The 18,519-nt window shown below is 40.2% G+C and overlaps 1 protein-coding gene across 1 annotated transcript; it reads left to right on the top strand.

The window, feature by feature from the left end:
• Positions 1-1,691: 1,691 nt before the first annotated feature.
• NSUN3 (NOP2/Sun RNA methyltransferase 3) lies at positions 1,692-14,911 on the top strand. Its single transcript, XM_057375195.1, has 6 exons — positions 1,692-1,806; positions 2,535-2,644; positions 3,267-3,610; positions 4,865-5,019; positions 5,534-5,655; positions 14,323-14,911. The coding sequence occupies exons 1-6, from the start codon at positions 1,735-1,737 to the stop codon at positions 14,591-14,593; spliced, it is 1,074 nt and encodes a 357-aa protein (XP_057231178.1). The 5' UTR covers positions 1,692-1,734; the 3' UTR covers positions 14,594-14,911.
• Positions 14,912-18,519: the final 3,608 nt, after the last annotated feature.

The raw sequence follows: 18,519 nt of genomic DNA, 5'->3' as shown, positions 1-18,519 counted from the left end.
CTAAGTGCCATCATGTTAGCTTCCTGGCTTCTGGMATTCACTCTTCCTCTGTTTTTTTTCTCCCTGCTTTTCACAAAAAACTGTATATTTTTTTCTTSGGAAACAAATCACTTACTTGTGTATTTCTAAATTACTCTATATGATTGAAAACTTAATTTGGGCTTGCTCCAGGAAACTCTGGACACCTGAACTGAACAGTGAGAGTCACACAAGTGGCCTGTCTTTTCTGCTCACAAGTCTTGGAAAATGTTGATAYGCTGCTGGTGCTATTTCTGAATATCAGTTTTCTGATTTTAAGACATTTCAGCCATCACTCTCTGCAAGCACCAGGGCACAATAGGGCWGACACTTGTCCTCTTCCTTGGCTTTCCTGCTGTGGTTAGAAAAAGCAGGTGTGAAATAAGGCAATTTATTTTATCTTAAGAGAATGRTGGACTGAGATTAGAGTGGAGTTGTAGAGATGCAATAGATTTTCCAGAAATAAGATGCAGGCATGGGTTTTGGGTTAACAGGACACCTGGGCATACACATGGTCACTTGCCATGGCAAGCACAGCTGCTTCGGTGTTTTAAATTGCTTTTTATTAGGAACAGGCACCTGCCTTTCAAAATGTGTTGAAGTCGTTCCATCTCGGCAGCAATATGTGAAATTTAATAGACTTTTGTTTTATTGGTACAGTAAAACTCAATTCTTATATCTATTTTTTGGATATTGTACTGGCCTTGGCAGAATTACAATCACAGAGAATGTTTTTTATACCAATTTTGTTCTGTAGCTGTTGGTAAAACTCATTTACCAAAAAGCCTTTCAGGTTTCCTTTACATTTGATAGGTAGGAGGTCTCCGATTTGCYTCCAGGCCCTTTGTCACGATCCTGATTGAAACATTTTAAATTATCTGCACACGTGATGCTATTCTGCATGAGGTAAGCAAAARCACTCAGTCTTCATTAGCTGGTGCCTGAAACTCAAATATTTATCTATACGATAGCACTCCTGCCTTTACCTTTGCACCTGTTTCCAGTCTGGATTTCAGAGGCTGGACTCAGCCTGCAGAAGCTTTAATTAAAACTACTCTTTAATAAGCTTGCTSTTTCCACAGCGTTTTCTCTTGGTGAGGGAGTCGGCAAATGCTGATGTACAAGGGAGGGAGGGAGGGGATGAGGGGATTTGTTTTGTTAGGATACAATGATTGCAGCAAGAGATGGCCAATAGAGCAGGAATGCCCTTCCTTGTAGGAGCAGTTTGAAGGTCCCCATGGTTCTGTTCAGACGAAGGGATCAGATGAGAGAAGCCTCCGATATTAGTGCTCCTAAACCAGTGACAGCTGAACTGGGGTACAGTGGTTCTCCTAATTCCTRTCCCCAGAGAATGGTTTATCTGAGAAAAAAACCCGGTGTTTGAGAGATTTCTGTAATTCTCAAGCCTCCAGCAATTTCTCATGGCAGCAGCAGGTTAAGCTGGAGGTGATCKCCGGTGTAGTTCAGATGAGCGGAGGAGCAGCTCCAAAGCCTGGGAATTGAGCATCCTCTAGCGGGTTGTGYCCCCGCCCCGGCCGACGGGGTTGGAACCAGATTATCTTTCAGGTCCGTCCCAACCTCTCCCCACTCTGTGCTTCTGTGAAAACCCCTCCCTCCTCCGCTTCCTCCAGCTCCGGCAGCGGGCGGGCGTTGGGGCCGGGCTGGGTGGCGGCGCCGCCTCCCTGGGCCCGCGGGCGGCTCGGGCCATGCGGGGCCATGCGGGGCCCGGCGCTGCTGCTCTCCCGCCGGGCCGGGGCCGCGCTGGGGCCGGGATGGGCTCCGGCACAGGTGAGCTGGGGCTGGGCTTTGGGCTGAGGCTGGGGCCGGGCCGGGTGAGCCGGGGCCCGGCGGCGGAAGGGTGACGGGAGCGCCTCCGGTCGCTTCCTGCGCGGGCCGTGCGAGCGCTGCCGGGAGCGGAGGAAAGACGCTCCCGGTCCCTCCTCCGCAGCACTGTCTGTCCCCTGGAGTTCGGCACCTCCTGCGGGAACCTGCCCGTGCTCTCCGGGCTGTGCCGTGCCGTGCCGGGAGGGACAGCAGAAGCGGCCCGAGCTCCGTCCGTGCGGGCTCTGCCCCCTGCCCGGTGTCCCTGATCAGAGGGACCCGTGTTAGCAAAGAGCGCAGTGCGACGGGACAGCCCCTGCATGTCCTTAGAGCAGAATTCAGTGTTTGCCTTTGCGGCTTGCTCAGAAACCAAAAGCTCTTTTCCTCCCTTTCATAGGTTAAACTCTGTCAGAGTCCCAGGAACCACTGGATTATCAGCATAATGGAYATGGAGGGGTGTTTATTAACAAACTGAGAACGGAGGAAGAGTGCTCTAATTTAACTCGTTGGCTCCTGAAATTTGTATTATATCTTGATTACGTAATGATGTGGTCTTAATATATGAGCATCCTGATATCACTCATACCAAGTCGATGTAATTAATAAAATGTGTTTTATCAATTTTAGTAAGAACTARGGAGGGATTCATTTGTTTGACTTTACTACTTTTCCTTTTTTTCTTCCTTTCTCTGAAGCTGGAAAAGAAGACAAAAGGGACACCTGAGAAGCAGATTTGTCAGGTGGTTCTGGATCACTTTGAGAAGCAGTACACCACAGAACTGGGAGCTGCATGGAGCAGTGTCAGGTCTGTGGTTTTGAGGAGTTGGGGAGGAAGGGAAAGTTCAAGAATTAGTAATGACATGTATGGCAAAGGCTATCACTTAATTTGGACTTTATTCACTCAGCTGCTCAAGAACTTCATTATTTAAATTAAAGCTATAGATGTATAGCATTGGTTTAATCAAATCAGCTTAAGAACGCTTGGATTGGATCAATGTGTTTTTTCGCTTTAGGCAGTGAATACTACGGAGGAGTATTTTTTGGGGGGACTAAATGAAAAATTACTAAGGGGAGTTCAAATGGAGGGGAGGGAAATCAATGTTAGAAAGGTCTGGACAAGCCAACAAGGGAAGTACTTTGCAGTCAGAAAGAGCATTGTGTTTTATTACTTATATCGTGTACATAAAATAAGAAAAATGGAGAATTGTCTTGTTTCAGAAGAGATTGGTATTTTAAATACAATAATTAAAAAAACAATGRCTTGATTTCCTATTGAAATTATTTTTCTGCACACTTCTCTTAATCATGTCAAAGCAAAATATTTAATTTCTGATTCCACGAGAACCATCCAATGGTAAGATTGTAACAGCTTCTTCCACTGTTTTATTTATTGAGTTATTGACTGGCTTTTCCTTYGCTCCTTCCAGAGATGTGCTGACCTCTCCATGGTGCTGGCAGCACGCTGTGCTGCTGAACAGGTTCAGCCAGTGCCCTGGCCTGGAGAGCAGCCTGGCCATGCAGGGATATCATCCTGCCTTTCCAGCAGCCCTGCCCTACCTTCCAGCAGCCTTCAGGTGTTACATCAGGAGAGCTCCTGGGAGGTTCCCTGCTCAGAAACACCAGGCTGGCAAACTGAAGGAGTATTATCTGCTCAATGCTGCCTCGCTGCTGCCAGTGCTGGCCTTGGAGGTGAAGGATGGGGAAGATGTTCTGGATCTCTGTGCTGCACCAGGGGGYAAATCTATAGCTATCCTGCAGTGTGCCTGTCCAGGTAATGGAGACAGGTCCAGATGGAGGAAAAAAAAMCCCAAACAATTAATATTCCAAGTAGTTCCACTGTGTTTAATAAGATTTTCTGAAGTTTGCCTAAAAGAGAGTGAAAAATGCAGTATTTACTACAGGATAGGTTACTGCAGAGTTATAGGCAAAAGTGGAGTTGCTGTGTGGGGTTTTCTCACCACTGTGACTTCTCCAGACGTTTCTTAAAGTCACGTCAGTTTGTTGGCACAGGGCCATAAGTGATCTGCAGTCTTAGAATACTTGTCCTCTGTTTATTTTTTTCTTCTCCTCTGCTGCCTCTTATGTCAGTGCTGTACAAATATTACAGGTAAATTTAAGTGTGCTGATGTAAAACAGAACATAAGAGATTAAATGTGCAAGATCTTGGCAAAAGGAGAAAGTTTATAGTAAGAAATTGTTAGGGGAAGGATTTTGAGATGATCACGGTGTTTAGAAGGCAGCAGCACGCAGCACCTGTTCTTGGGCCAACGAGTTAAAGCAAGATGGGATTGCTGTTTCCAAGTTTATTTGTTGGCTTGGGTAATTGTTTCAAGCTGTTGAGGGCACTTTATGCTCCTGCTGATGAGACTATTAGTATATAACCACCTGTACCAGCTGATTATAACTGGTTTTCTTTCCCTCCCTCTTCTAGGGGAATGAGGTGAAGCTAATGAAGTAAATCAAATAGAAATTGTCTTTTCAAAAGGAAAAAAAAAACAACAACACTTTGTCCTCTGGCTGCTTCTGATGAGACCAAACTGTTACTGAGAATGTAACGTGAAGAATTTGATTCTTAATATACCTCAGTGAATGCTAAGATGTTCCTTAAGAAGCACAAAACTGTTGCTTTATTTTTTTTAAATGGCAATTAATTAATGTGGGGCATGTACTTAATTTAAATGGTGGCTGAAGGAGCCAGAAAGGCACTAACTCTGCATTGGTCTCTGGATATGGAACATGAATTAAAGTTTGTTTTACTCTGGATCTCTATTGCTACAGAAGTATTTGCAAGGAAATACTTAGGGTTTGCTCTGTAGGAGCAAACTTACTTAGGTTTGTAAATGTTCAGTAGCTTAAAAAACACAATAATAACACAGACACRAAAGGTGTAAATTTTATGGTAGTCATGACAATGCAGTAAAAACTTCTGAAAAGGGTCTAACTCCTTATATTTGTGAAAACAAAAAAAAAAAATCATAAAGACTTCTCTTTGGATATTTTTTTTTCTCCCCCTTAATTTTCTAAGGTCATTTTCACTGTAATGAATATGATGATTTGAGGTCAAGATGGCTGGAACGGACAATAGAATCCTTCATCCCAGATCCTTTGATGAAYTTGATAATGGTCTCTAAATTGGATGGTAGACAGATTGGACATCTTAAACCTGGACTATATGACAAGGTAACATTATTATTATTAGAAAATCGTATTTCTGCATTCTGATTATTTTTGTTCTTATGTTGCTCTCTTTTTAATTTTTTTTTTCCTGGCCCCTACAAAAATACCTGATCTATTGCGAGGAAGAAAGTCATGGACAGCATTTTTATAGCCTCTGGAAACACTTACTGAAGTTTGTTGTGCATTTATTCATGTGTTYGATGATGTTACCCCTTCAGCCTTGGGAGGGAATTCTGAGCACCTTGTGGCTGTAATCTTTGCATAATGTCTAATTAGGAAGGGGAGGGGAACAAGAGAGAGCTGCTCAGGTAGATTTTACTTTTGGAGCAATAATTTCCTATCTCCTCACCTGCTACCCCATAAAAACATASCAAAATTGTAATTGGATCACTTCATCCCTTAAAATGGAAAATAAAAACGGTTTTTCTTGGTATTTGTGAAAGAAAATTGAATTGATTTTTGGCACACATTTAAAAAGTGACCATTGTTGTTTTATTTGATTTTATTAATTGTTTAGGTACTGGTTGATGCTCCTTGTTCAAATGATAGAAGTTGGCTCTTCTCTGGTGACCCTCAGCAAGCTGTGCTCAGGCTCATGCAAAGGAAGGAATTGTCCTCTCTGCAATTTCAGCTTCTAAGGTGAGAAGTGTAAAAAGTTCAAGGAACTTTCTGTAATTAACAAAAATTACATGGGGCACGATTTGTCATTGTTTAATAAACAGAACCAGTAGTCCCTATTCCCCCTCTGAAAATAGTGTCAAGAATATGTGGTTSTGATGCTGTTTAGAATAAACAGTGGGTCTGAGATAATGTGGATGTGGAGATCTGTGTGAGTGGTATCAGCAGTGAGGCCTTGGTCCCCTTAGCTTATTTACATAAATGTCCATTTGCAGATGGCTTAGAACAGTCTAGTATAAAATCAGAATATTTTTGGTGGAGGCAGCTAAAATGGATTTAGGTATATCCCATATTGACTGTGTGTAGCACAGGAAGGCTCCCAATCCTAATCAACAGCGTAAAAAGTAAAAGAGTGTGAGGTTTGGTGGAGGAAAGAGAGGATTGTTTATTTTTGAGAGCATCCACCCAGTAATCCAAACCAAGGCTGTCATGTTTTACTCATTTTAATATTACCAGCCATGGGTTGGTATTTGTGAAGCATTTAAAACTGCACAGTTTTCCTCATTGGAGAAAAAAAAAAGACTTCTCAATAAAACCTTCTAAACTCAAATGTTACTTGTGGAATAACAGTCATGCCTTAAGTCCATCTGTCAAAGCAAATTGAGGGAAAAATAACATATTAAGAAAGTTTTTATGGAAAGTTCCCATTGCAGCAGTTCAAGATAGCTTTGCATGACTTGCAGTTGAAAAAGGCCTGGCAGAAGCCTGTGATTTATAACAGAAATATGAGGATCTTATTGCAGTAATGCATCATGTCACCCATTTCCTTTGAAGAAATCAATCACATTTAAAACAGTGACCTGTTTCAGTTTTCCCTCTTCAATATCTGACATAGAAAATCCAATTTGTGAACCCATACCAAAAGGAAGCATACATCATGCAGAGAAGTTTTGAGAATTTGCATAAATCATTCTACATTGTAATCCTGGAGAACTCAAGACAGCAGAAACCTTGTTTTTTAAAAAAAATTGCATTCTTGTCAGCCCAAAACAGATTTAATTGAATTATTCCTAAATAGAGAGAGAACTTTCTGTTGAAAATACTCTTTATTGTAGCAATAGTAATAAGAATTTATAGAGACAAAATACCTTTGCTGTATAAATGGTAGTAAAAGAGAGGTAATTTCATTGCTCAGCATAGGTCTGAGTACTTGTGTAGATTGAGCAATCTACTATTATATTTTAGTCTGTCTTTTAAAAGATTTTGGAGCCTATGAAATAAATGGTTACTTTCAAGAGTTAGAGATTATAAAGGTTATTGGGTARAATATTTGAAGTACCAGCTGCCCACTGGCTGTTTATTGTTCTTTTTACCTGGAATGAATTCCCAGTTCTAAAGACATCRCAGATCCCATGTGAAAGGGGCAAAAGGAAATAAGGTCAGAARAGGCTTAATGATTCATGATAAGTGCATTAGAAGTTTGGGAAAACTAAAATTGTGGGTTGCTTCTCTATTGAAGCAATACAACTAGGGTGCATAATTATAAATAAAAAATGGAGGGACTCAGTGATCTTTAAGGTCTCTTCCAGCCCAAACCATCCTGTGAGTCTGTGAAACACAGAGTTACTTGAAAGTRAAGCTTGAAGGACCAAGCGTTATTTTAGTTTAGCAGGAGGATTAAGTGTAAGGTTAATGTAAAAATAAGAMTAGAACTCCACTTTGCATTTCATTTTTATTTCTTTCAAGCAACACTCAGCCTAAAATTTGAGATTCCCYCCTTCTTAATTAAGGAAATGCTTCACTTGTAATCTGTTTTTATGGATCTGCCTGGAGGGGAAGCTGGGGACATTAAAGAGGGAAGTTAAGGAAGGAAAAGTAGGGYTTGCAATACAATGTAATTAATTAAGTACATTGAGGCTTCCGAGAATGTAGATCTGGAAGAAGCATTGARATTGATGCAACAATCTTCCTACTGAACAAAATCTGAAATGTAAATAAGTGATATAAATGCTGAGCAGCAAATGTTCTAAGCAATGAGGGCACCAGTGATTTGAAGGAAATTGAGATTGTAATGATTGCTCGTACCAACACCAAAGCATCCCTGCTGAGTGCTCTAATCCAAGARCACACTGCAAATCTTGTTATTGTTTGGAGTGCTCATGCAGAAAACAAATTGCAGAGTAAAAAAAGGAGTATTTCATTTCCTGATGCTAAATGCTAACACAAAATACAGTAGTTCCCAAAAGCAAATTTACCAATGTTATCAGTTCTCAGAGAGAAATTAAATTTTGGGCTGAGCTTGAATGCCCAATTACATAGTGGTTAAACTGTTATGGATGTTGTAATTATTCTTAGACTGGTTTCTGCAGCTGAAAGGAACTTGTGTTAGGGCTCAGCAGAAAAGAAATCCAACAGAATACAATTTAGAAAACTCAGCAAAGGCATTCAGTCTGCTGGAACTCTTCTATACACAACATCTCTGAGTAATTAAACAGCTCKGTATTTTCACTGAATTACTGAGTTTTCCACATATACCTAGGAGAGGAATTGTGTACTCTTAGCTATGCTTCTTTTTKGCTGTAGAGTGAAGGMAAAAWTTATGCTTATAAATATAAAATCATGTATTTAGCATATAGGAGCACTGTACCATTTCTGGTGTGGGGACTAAATTGTGCTGAGAATTACTGCATCACATCTTCAGCTCTCCCCCTGGAATTTTTCCCTCTGTTCCTCAGTTGCTGCCCATCTAATCCTCTGATTGTCCAGAACCATCTCATCAGTTAGTTCCACTGGGAATTTTTGAGAATTCCAATTGTTGGACCAACAAATCTTCTGTGGGTTGTGTGGGTGATAAAATTCCTTAGCCACTCTGTCTTATAAAAGCTGAATAGTTTGTGTATGTTTGTGCCTRTGCCATTTCCCAAAACACTTTTGGTTTCGTTGTTGGAGGTTTTACATGGTTGGTTGGAATTCCTTCAAAAAGAGTGAGTGCTGTGGCTCCAGGTTGTCTTCCATCAGATATATTAAAAGAAAATGTTTTTTCATTTTAAGTATGGCAGCAGCTTGTGAATAGATCAGGTCCCCTAGGATATGTTGCAAATCCAAGTTTATTGAATGTRTGAATAACTGTATGAATAAACAAATAAGCTACTCAGCAGTTTTTGGGGAAACACATATTTGAATTCAGACACAAATTTTGCTTTAATTCCACCTTCGGTCCTTTTTCCATGTGTTTTACAAGTTGTAGGGAAAGCCACTAACCCTAAAGTTGTGTGGTAGGGTTTGCAGTGGGCTTCAGAGGTCTTTCGTTTTCCCTTCTGGGCTGTCTTCTATCCCTATGTAAACAAGATCAGTTTTTCAGAAGTCACTATGCATTAGAGGAGGAAGATCAGCAATTCTAGCTGTGAATGTTTGGTCTTTGCTTTAGAATAATTTAGAAATTTTTGCTATAGAAATGTTGCTTAGGAGGAATTTTGGGACAAATTTTGGCTAGGGTAGAACAGAGGGATTTTTTTTTTTATTTGTGGGATTTGGTTGTTTAGTTGAGGGATTTTTGATGCCTATGCCTCTTTTATTTATAATTCAATTTTGTGATGAAAAAAGTCAGTTCACTGTCCTGATTCTCTTGTTACTGTGAGCTGCAATATTTCTCCACAGGGGCAGAGGAAGTGCTTGAACTACTGTCACTGCCCATCACAAAGTATTAAAAGCAATTGGCATTTGACACAGAAGGAAATTCTTTATCATTTTGACCACGTGTGAAGAAATAAAAGCAAAACCTTTAACATGCAGGTCATATTGCCACAAAGTACCTGGACTCTTGTAAGAGGAGAGAGGCAATGTGGATATTTTAAGTCAATAAAAAGAACAGAATTGAGAATAAAAGTGAATCACAGGATGGGGCAGGTGAGAAGGGACTACAGTGGTTTTATTCTGATGAGATAGTATCTTGCCTATTGAGCAGAAATGCARGGTAGTTGCCAAAAGGTGGCACTGTTGAAGTGTTGTGTTATTTTAAAATTGCCCTAAAAAGATGTGATCTTTTCACTGCAATACCGAAAATGGTTGAATGATTAGCATAATTCATAGTGCCCCTTCCCATGGTGTGCAACACAAACCCAAGCACTGGGAGATAGGCTTGACATGCAGGTGATACCTTTAGAATGAAATATATATTTTGTGTCTGCCCATTTTTAAAAGGATGTTTGAGACACCAAGACTTTTAGACTGAAAAGAGTCAACCTGTCATGTCTCATATTCTGTCACAGGAAAAAATCCTCWTTAGGTCCTGGCTAACTACACTTTAGTTGCATGTAAGAGATTTTTGGGTGTAGAATTGTCATGTGGCTCTAGCATGATCTTTTTTCCCCTGAGATATGAAACAGTAATGCTGCTGTTTTCCCTAATTTAGTAAATATTGAGAAATAAACTAAAAAAAAAAAAGCTTTAAAATAATATATTTCTTTTAAAAGTCTTTGCCAGTACTTCTGTAATACAGAGAGTTAGGATAGATTAATGTGGTTTTTGTACCTCTAACATCCACAGTAAATATGTGCCGTTGAACCTGTACCCAGAGACACACCCTACAAAAACATATTTTTTACTTTTTTTTTTTGTTAGTGCTGTAAAATCTTATTTAGAAGGAGGAGGTGTGCAGTCTTCAGGTGTTAACTTGTGTTGCAGGACTTGTTGAATGGGATGGACAGGAAAAGGCTTCAGAAAAAGTTTCCACGGCTTTTAATGTGTGTTCTGATGATTTTTATTTATATGAAACTTGAAACCTTGCAGTATAAGTGCCTGTAAACRTGTGAAATTCATTACAGGAAATATATGGACCTGAAATAAAATTATGAAATGGGTGATAACTTGATCTTTATTTCAGCTGAAACTTCTTTATTAAACACAAATGTTCTGTTTATTAAAATAAATAGAACTGCAGATTAACTACCTTTAAATAATGTGGGGTTTTTTTTTAAACAAGACACTATAATAGGGGGAAGGTGAAAAAATATTTTGGAATCTTTTGCGCTGGCATCTTGTCTGATCATTCTAGATTTGAAGCCCATTTTTGGAAGTCATGAAGTAACAGGCACTGAATTCCTTCATCTAAGTGTTCATAATTAATATTCCAAATGAAAGAGAAATCTTTCATTCTTAGATGGTGGAGTTATAATAGGACAAAGTTGTGCTTCATGTCCAGCCTTGGATRAGCTTCTTTCCCTCCAGTGATTATAGAGGAAGACTAATTTCTTAAAAGCACATGAACAATTCTCTAATGAACAAATCCACTCCTGAATKCTCTGTGATGGTGATGATGAGAGGACCAAACCCCTTGGATGTGCTTGCCCAGCTCAGTGTCACCCTGTGTGACTTTGAGCCCAGCACTTCCTCACTGGGAATTTTGCAGCTCCGTGCAGGTTTATCAGAAGCCAAGCTCGGATTAATCAGGGCTGGCGGGYGGCTGACTTTGAGCACAGGCACTGGAACAACTGTTGCTGCACCTGACAAGATGCAGAGATACATTGATTAACCTTGCTGCCTCAAGTAATTCTCCTCAGATRTTTTAATTCATGCTTTAGGTTCCAAATAAAGAGAACTGCACTGAGCAGGCTGACCTTTTTGTGTCAGGGGCCAGTGAAGATACACAGGCTAAGGAGGCTTAGACACAGAGGTGTTTTGAGGTGAGRTTTTCAAGTTTTCCTTCAGAGGCCTGTGCTGCTCTTTTCTCTGATGGACTCAATTTTAGGAGCATGGTGCCCTTGAAAATGTTGTCTTGAGGGGCTGTTGCTCTCTATACGGGAAGAAAAGGACATTTAGCAAATGTCAGGATTTTTTTAACCTTACCTACTTTTTTGGTATCTAGCTTTACCTTTCCCACTTCTCCATGGYAAGATAATTTATTCTATTTTCTAAATACTTATGTAGTTCCTATCTTAGATGAAGAAAAGTGGTTCCCATTATCTTCTTCTCTGAGTTAAGTTATCAGATCTGCTAAAAGTACATCTCGGTTGTCACATTAAAGCACTCCCGAGCTGGCTGGCTGGCTGCCCTCAGGGCTTGGCACTCCTGCATACATGGAAAAGGTGTAGTTGGAAGGGGAAAGTCTGTCAAAAATGAGTTATGTAGGTGGATTCTGATAATGTGAGCATCAGCTCAACTTTGTGAGAGCGCATTTAGACTTCAGCTCTGTTCTCTTTTGAGTTGTAATGTGAAAGAAAAAAAGCGAGAGCTAATACATGGAGGGGGGAAAGTGCTTTTAAATTTCCCCAGATGGGTATWAGGCCAAGATACAGTGCTTTAGGGTTTCTTGGTGGTTTGTTGTTCATGGGAGGAGAAGGTTGCACATCCCTACTTTGCTTTAATGTAGCAGTTAATTCCATTTATGCGGGTCCTGAGACAGGCCAAAGAGCAGCAGCAGGAGCCTTGCCCTTTGAAATGGGCAGCAGCCAACGAGGAAAGGAGAGAAGCTGAAACAGCTTTTGGGTCCAGAACTGCTGCTTTTGGAGCCTTCTAAGGAGTAAAKGTGTGTTGGGAGCCAGGCAATTGAAATGCCTGCTGGAAAGTGCAGAATTTTAGAAAACAAGAGCTGGAAGGGATGTCAGGGTTCCACCTGCTCTCTTTCCCTGTCTCAAGGTGGCAGTGTGGATGTTGTRCTCTACCAGCCTGTAGCAGGAACGTTCTCAAACATTTTTGCAGCCTTTGAAAAGCTGCTCAAGGGTGGAGATAAGCTTGTCGTTTTTTGATAGGTTTAACTAATTTTCAGAATATCCTCGAATGAGTCCACCAGGCCCAGTTAAACTGAAAATATTTAGGCTACCTAAGTGCACTTTAGCCTGTTTTTGCCTATAACAGGCTGAACTTTGAATAGCTCACTAAGGCTTTTTGTGAGTCACATGCTCACTCTCCATCTTTTTCCTGAAGACCGATACAACAGAGGCATCAAACACCTATTTTTCTTAGAGCACCATCAGTTGAGAGAGCGCTGTTCTTTTACACTACGGAAAAGCCTTCAGTAAAATATGTACTTGGCTTGCTGGTTACCATAACCAAGACTCATCAAAGAATTGAACCAGGTTGTGTGTATGGTCCCAAGGGAAGTAGATTTGGTAAATAGAGGAGTTTTCTCCTGGTATTTTATCACTTCTGGATCAGTCATTTCTCCTGGTGTTCCCATATTATTTTGGACAGAACTTTCAGAGCAGCTTTGATCTGTGATCAGCTTTGATCCTCCCTCTGATGAAGCTTTTCTTTATTGATTATTTCCCAAAAAGTCCCAATTCTGTTAAAAGGGCTTCTGTTTTCCCTCTTGTATTTTCTTTCCTTTCTCAACTGTTTTTAGTCAGCTGTCACCCTTGGGAAGTCCTGAGCTTCTCTCTGCAGGAATTGCTATTTCATTGGCATTGTCTTTGTTTATTTAGACATGGAATCAGACTTTCTGCCTTTGGGGGCTGCTCACCTTATTGGTTTGAGGAGATGGTTGGTTCTTTTTCTTTTTTTTTTTCTTTTTTATTTTTCCTGGTGTGGAGGGGATGTGTGAGCCCACTATTGTCCCCACTATTTGTAGTATCTACAAATCTCCAATTATTCAGTGTCATTTATACCCTTCACCTGTGCAGATTTGCTTGTTATTAAACGAAAGAAATTTTATTGAGGGAACAATTGTATTCTAATGTGATGTTTKCCAGTAATATCTGTTTGAACACTACCTTACAATTTAGTTTTTTAGCCATATGTACTTCAAGCCTCCAAAATATGTGATTTAATGTGATTATCTTACTAGAGTGTTTTATTAGAAAAAGAACCTTTAGTGTAGATTCTTCATTTAGAAATGTGGTGGTATCAGGTTTGAAAAATGCTTTTCCGTGGTGCAAGATTTTTGAGTTTTCTCCTTACTCCCTTAATTTGCAGCAGGTGAATATGGCTTGCATATCTCATTTCTATACACTCATAGGTAGTATTTCATGTGTCTGAATAAGGACTTGGCAGATGTASCATAATGGGAAATAAGCAGTTTATTTAAACTCACTTTCAGTGGTAAAGTGATGAAGAATCTCTGTTCCCTCTTTCCACTGGTAGTTGTGAAGCTTTCAGGCTTTAAGCCCCTATTTTGCCTCTGTTTAGTCAAAATTTGTCAACAGGTTAATAAGTGAAGGGTGCATAAACAAACAATGTATAATCCTTAGGAAATGGTTGAAAAACAGTGGCTCAATGAAACCCCCAAGTCCTCTTACCTGCTAAATAAGTTTTAGAATTAGCATAAATGTTTCTAAAATAGCAGCCCATTAATTGATTCAGGCTATTACTGCAAGTGCCCCTTCTGAAACATGTTCACACGAGCAGCTGAGCAAATGTCTGGCCGTTTTGCTGTGGGGTAACCCATTTTGTGTGCACAGTTGTAGCATTTTCACAACAATGCTGAGCATAGGAATGCTTGATGTGTGTTTTGAATGGGTGCTGCTTTGTACTTGTCACTGTGGTGCAAAAAAATACCTTCAGTTAACTGAGAATGCAGTAATAAATGAGAAAGCAAAAATTGTATTATGGGGGTTTCCTGAACTGTCAGTTATATGCTGACAGTATAGACATTTTCATAATGTAATTTTGTCATATTTATTTATATTCTCCCACTGCCAGTATGTCAGTTTTAATGTTGATTTTTCCCCCCTTTTTCTCTGTTGTCCTTTRCAGGTCTGCTATTAAAGCCCTGCGTCCTGGTGGATCGTTGGTCTATTCCACGTGCACTCTTTCCAGAGCAGAAAACAGTGATGTGATCAATCTYATCTTGGACTCTTGCAGGAATGTGATCCCTGTGGATATAAGTGAGATGGCCAAAGGTGTTTCCCAGGAATTCACTTTTTTCAGTGGAACAAGACAGCACGAACTGTTGGTTCTCCCAGAGAAAGGGAGAGCATGGGGTCCGATGTACGTAGCTAAACTAAAGAAAATAGCCTCCACCTGATGGTTTATAATCAACATATGATAAATGAATATTTATTTAAATACTGGATGTGTATATGAACATGTCCAAGGCAACTGAATTTAGTGCTGCAGTTTCCTGCAGCTGCTGCCTGATAAACAGGAAGCAAGACATTCAACTTATTTTAGCTTAAAATACCAAATGTGCCTTCTAATGTGGGCCTGTGGGCCTCTGAGAAGTCCTTATGAAGTCAAGGGAGCTTTGTATTGTTTTCAAGGTGGAGCTTTAAAAGGGATTTGGATTCTGGAATAGAGGCCTAATGTKGTAGTTTTGCACTGGTTTTTGGTTTTGTTTGTTTGTTTTTTTTTTTAATTTACTAGTTTGGTTCTAATACAGTATGTTTTTAAATAAATGGTTTTCAATGGCCAGAAGTAATGGAAGTCTTGCATTCTCTCTGAACACATCTAGTCATCTGTGTTTCTGTAAGAATTGATTTGTATGTAAAGTGTCATCTTAAATGCTGACTTGCAAGCACTGGCAAAACAGGTTTCAGATTTGCTAAGTTTCTTTATTGGTTAAAAGCTGTCTTTTGTTTACAGATGGAAAGGTTAGCAGTAAGATAAACAACAGCTTTCTTTTTTAATTTATTAATATTCTATTTTTGAGCTTGCAAAAATATAAATTGAAAGAGTAATGGTGTATGTATTTCATCTTGAGCTTGTCTTGAAGCAAAGTGAAACCCTTTCATCCCCAAGGGTTCTTTCCCAGGTGGAAGGTTCTAATCATTGTTTTTAAGAATGGTATTTTGAAGAGCACAGATAGATGAGTTGTTCATATGGAAATGGGTGTGTGAGACTACATTTATTAATTTCACACAATCACAGAATGTTTTGGGTTGGAAGGGGCCTTGAAGATCATTCAGTTCCAACTTCCTTGCTAACCCCAGGTTGCTCATAAACCCCATCCAACCTGGCCTTGGACACTTCCACAGCTGGGGCATCCACACATTCTCTGGGCAACCTGTGCCAGTATCTCATCATTCTCACTGAAGAATTTCTTCTCAATATCTAATGCAAATTTGCCTTCCTTCAATTTGAAAACATTTTGTATATTTTATGTGTGTATTACACAATTTACCCTCAGAAACTTCTGTACCTTTTGCAAATAAATGCCTCAGAGGTTCTGCCCTTGTGCTATGTGATCTTTCACAGTTATCCTTTCCACTGCTTTGGGATGAAAAATGTTTGAGGTGCCCCTGTAGAATTAAATTATCAGCAATGTCTCTGAAAACTTAAGAGACTGTAAAGTAGGTGCAGCTTGAGTATGCAGATGATCCTGTGTTTCTGTGAAAAGGCCCTAACAGCATCTGTCCCAGGAACATTAAATGTAATATCCACATTTGGAGTCGTGTCAGGTTAATGGATGAAATAACCATACCTTTGTCAAAATGCTGCCCATCAGTTTTATTTGCCCTGTGGAGATTGAAATGGAAAGRCCAGAATGTAACTCACTCAGTGATAGAATTGAAACTTGGTTGAATTGGGWGGTTGAGGAGGACATGGAGTAGGTAATCACAGGAAGAACAAAGGGATCCTTGAAAGCTGAGCTGCTCTCAATCTCAGCAGATGGGCAAATCCCTTTAGACCTGAACCCTGCAGCAGGGCCTCCTGGTGTGTCTAAAAGCTGCACTGAGTTCTGCATAACCCTTTGCTGATCTCCTGSAGTACCTGTCCAACTAGCCTAATAATGCACCACCGAGGGAGGTAAAAACAAGGCTAATTATTAAGTGATGCTTACTTTGTTTTGTACTTGATGACTGCTATTCCAGAGTGCTGTGGAGTTGGGTTTTTTCCTTCTGTTGTAATCAATTCTGGCTGGTGACAGGAATTTGGTAAGCACATGTGAAGGGAGAAGGGAAAAGCAGAAAAAATGGGAAGCAGAGGTAAGGGTCAAAATCTGAATSTWTTGGGAAGCAGTGTCCACTCAAAGGCAATTCTTGATTGTGTCCATTCAGGTATTTCTGACTTCTGCTTACCTTCATTACAAGGCTAAAACATTTTCCCTTTTTACACCTTGTTTTTTTGCTGGGGAATTTTGCTGAATGCCTTACTATGTTCTTCCTCCTCTTTCCTGATGGAAATGGAGTAGAAAACAAGTCAGATTTTCTATTGTAGAGGAAATTGCAGCCCCAGGGAAAGGAGGGGAGCAAGATGAGGGCATAAAAATGACCAATTCTTTTGGATTGGGGAGTCCCAGAGAAATCTTCGTGATCTCTAATGAAACTGCCCATAGTTGTGTGCACAGCACACACCAGTGCCAGCACCTCAGAGGCAGCAGAGAGCTCTGGAGTTCAGCTGCTCTTATGCTTTTCTGCCACTCCCTTTTCCAACACACAAGAAGTCACTTGGCTTTTAGTTTAGGGGGGCACAGTAAGAAATGAAAGCCTTATCTGAAGGCAATTTCAGTATTCACCAAATTTTATYCTTTATTCAGTGGCATCTGATACAGTTCAATTATGGCTTATCAAAAGCATTCTYCACTGTGGGTACAGTGGAAAACCAGATTACACAATGTCTGTGGACTGATGCAGCTGACTAGGGGACTAATGARCTCTTGGCTTTCTTAGTAAGATGTGCAAAGAGAAGGTGAAGCCATTGAAAAGAGGGGTGAAATTAAAAGATCAGGACTACGAAAGTGGGTGAGAATGTGAAATACTGGAGAAGAGACYCTGTGGCTGGTCAGTGACATTCTTACTTTGTTCTTTCCAAAATKAGGCTTCCTTGACRTAAGACTTTCATCTTTAATGACCAYAAGCATTTGGTCTGATCCTACTTYTGACAGGGCAAAGTAGTCAAAATAGGCAAGAGTCAGTTTGCATACAGTGTCAGCAGGCCTTGCAGCCATTCAGAAGAGATTTAGGTTGATGCTGCTGTCTCAGTCCCCTGTGCTGCTCTGGGGTAATTTCTGTACAGCAACATCTGTGCTAGGGATGGGCCCTGAAATGATTCCTGCTGCTTCTCCCCCTGTCTCCAGTAACTTCCTTTGCTGCTGGGGAGATTTCTTGAGTCCGATATCTTCAGTGAGAACCTGTGAATGGCTTTCAAACCACYTTTTGAGTCATTTGGCAAAACTTCTGTCTCAGCTTGGGTGTTCTTGTAGCACYTTAACCTGCTCGAGGTCCCTTGATYTGATGGAGCCTCAAAWKGTAGYACATCTTTTAGATCTAGTTTTTTGTCTTTAATGTACTGGGTCCTAACTAAACATCCTGCCCAAAAAATAAAGGAGACTGGGSTCTCTCTGCCTTAACCAAAAGTGGGTAAAGCCCAGAAAGGTGGTAAGACAGTAGCTTCATCTTTTAATTATTTGAGCTTTATTGAGGGCCATCCCACCACTAACAATTGAGCAGCTTCTAACTACCTGCATTTGGATGTGGTGGGCCATGAAAAGCAGGGAAGTATGTCACTGATACAGTTCTCAGAAAGTATTTTCTAATTGTCCCAGAGTGGAATAAAATTATAAGAGTAAATTCAGAGCAATATATCCWTTTTTTTTGTTTGTTTGTTTTAAGAAGGTTATTTTGCTTTGTTCATTTACTGTAGGAAAAGTCTATGTTGTCTGAGTGTGGATGGAATAATTCTTCACTGGGAGGAGAACATGCCAGCACATTTGAGTGGTGCAAAACCAGGCTGCAGAGAGGATTAGAAAAGGCACAAGGAGGAATAATTCTGTGTTGGCAGGAAGTAGACTTAATAGTACTTTTTTATCTGTAATTTTTATGATTCTGTGGCTAACCAGGGAAATGTTTAATGTTCCTTGTACAGCAAGTGAAGGTAGAAGAAGGTAAATTGACATCCCCAGCACTGTTATAATTCATTCCATTACTTCACACAGGGCTTTTATATTGTCACGCCCATAAAGCGCCAGTGTGCACGCTCAGAGCCAATCCATCTTTATATACTGCTGCTGAT

The sequence above is a fragment of the Malurus melanocephalus genome, unplaced genomic scaffold (genome assembly GCF_030028575.1).
Source record: "Malurus melanocephalus ecotype Western Australia unplaced genomic scaffold, MMel_1.1 scaffold_242, whole genome shotgun sequence".
Lineage (NCBI taxonomy): Eukaryota > Metazoa > Chordata > Aves > Passeriformes > Maluridae > Malurus > Malurus melanocephalus.
This window is presented reverse-complemented; position numbering and strand designations above follow the sequence as displayed.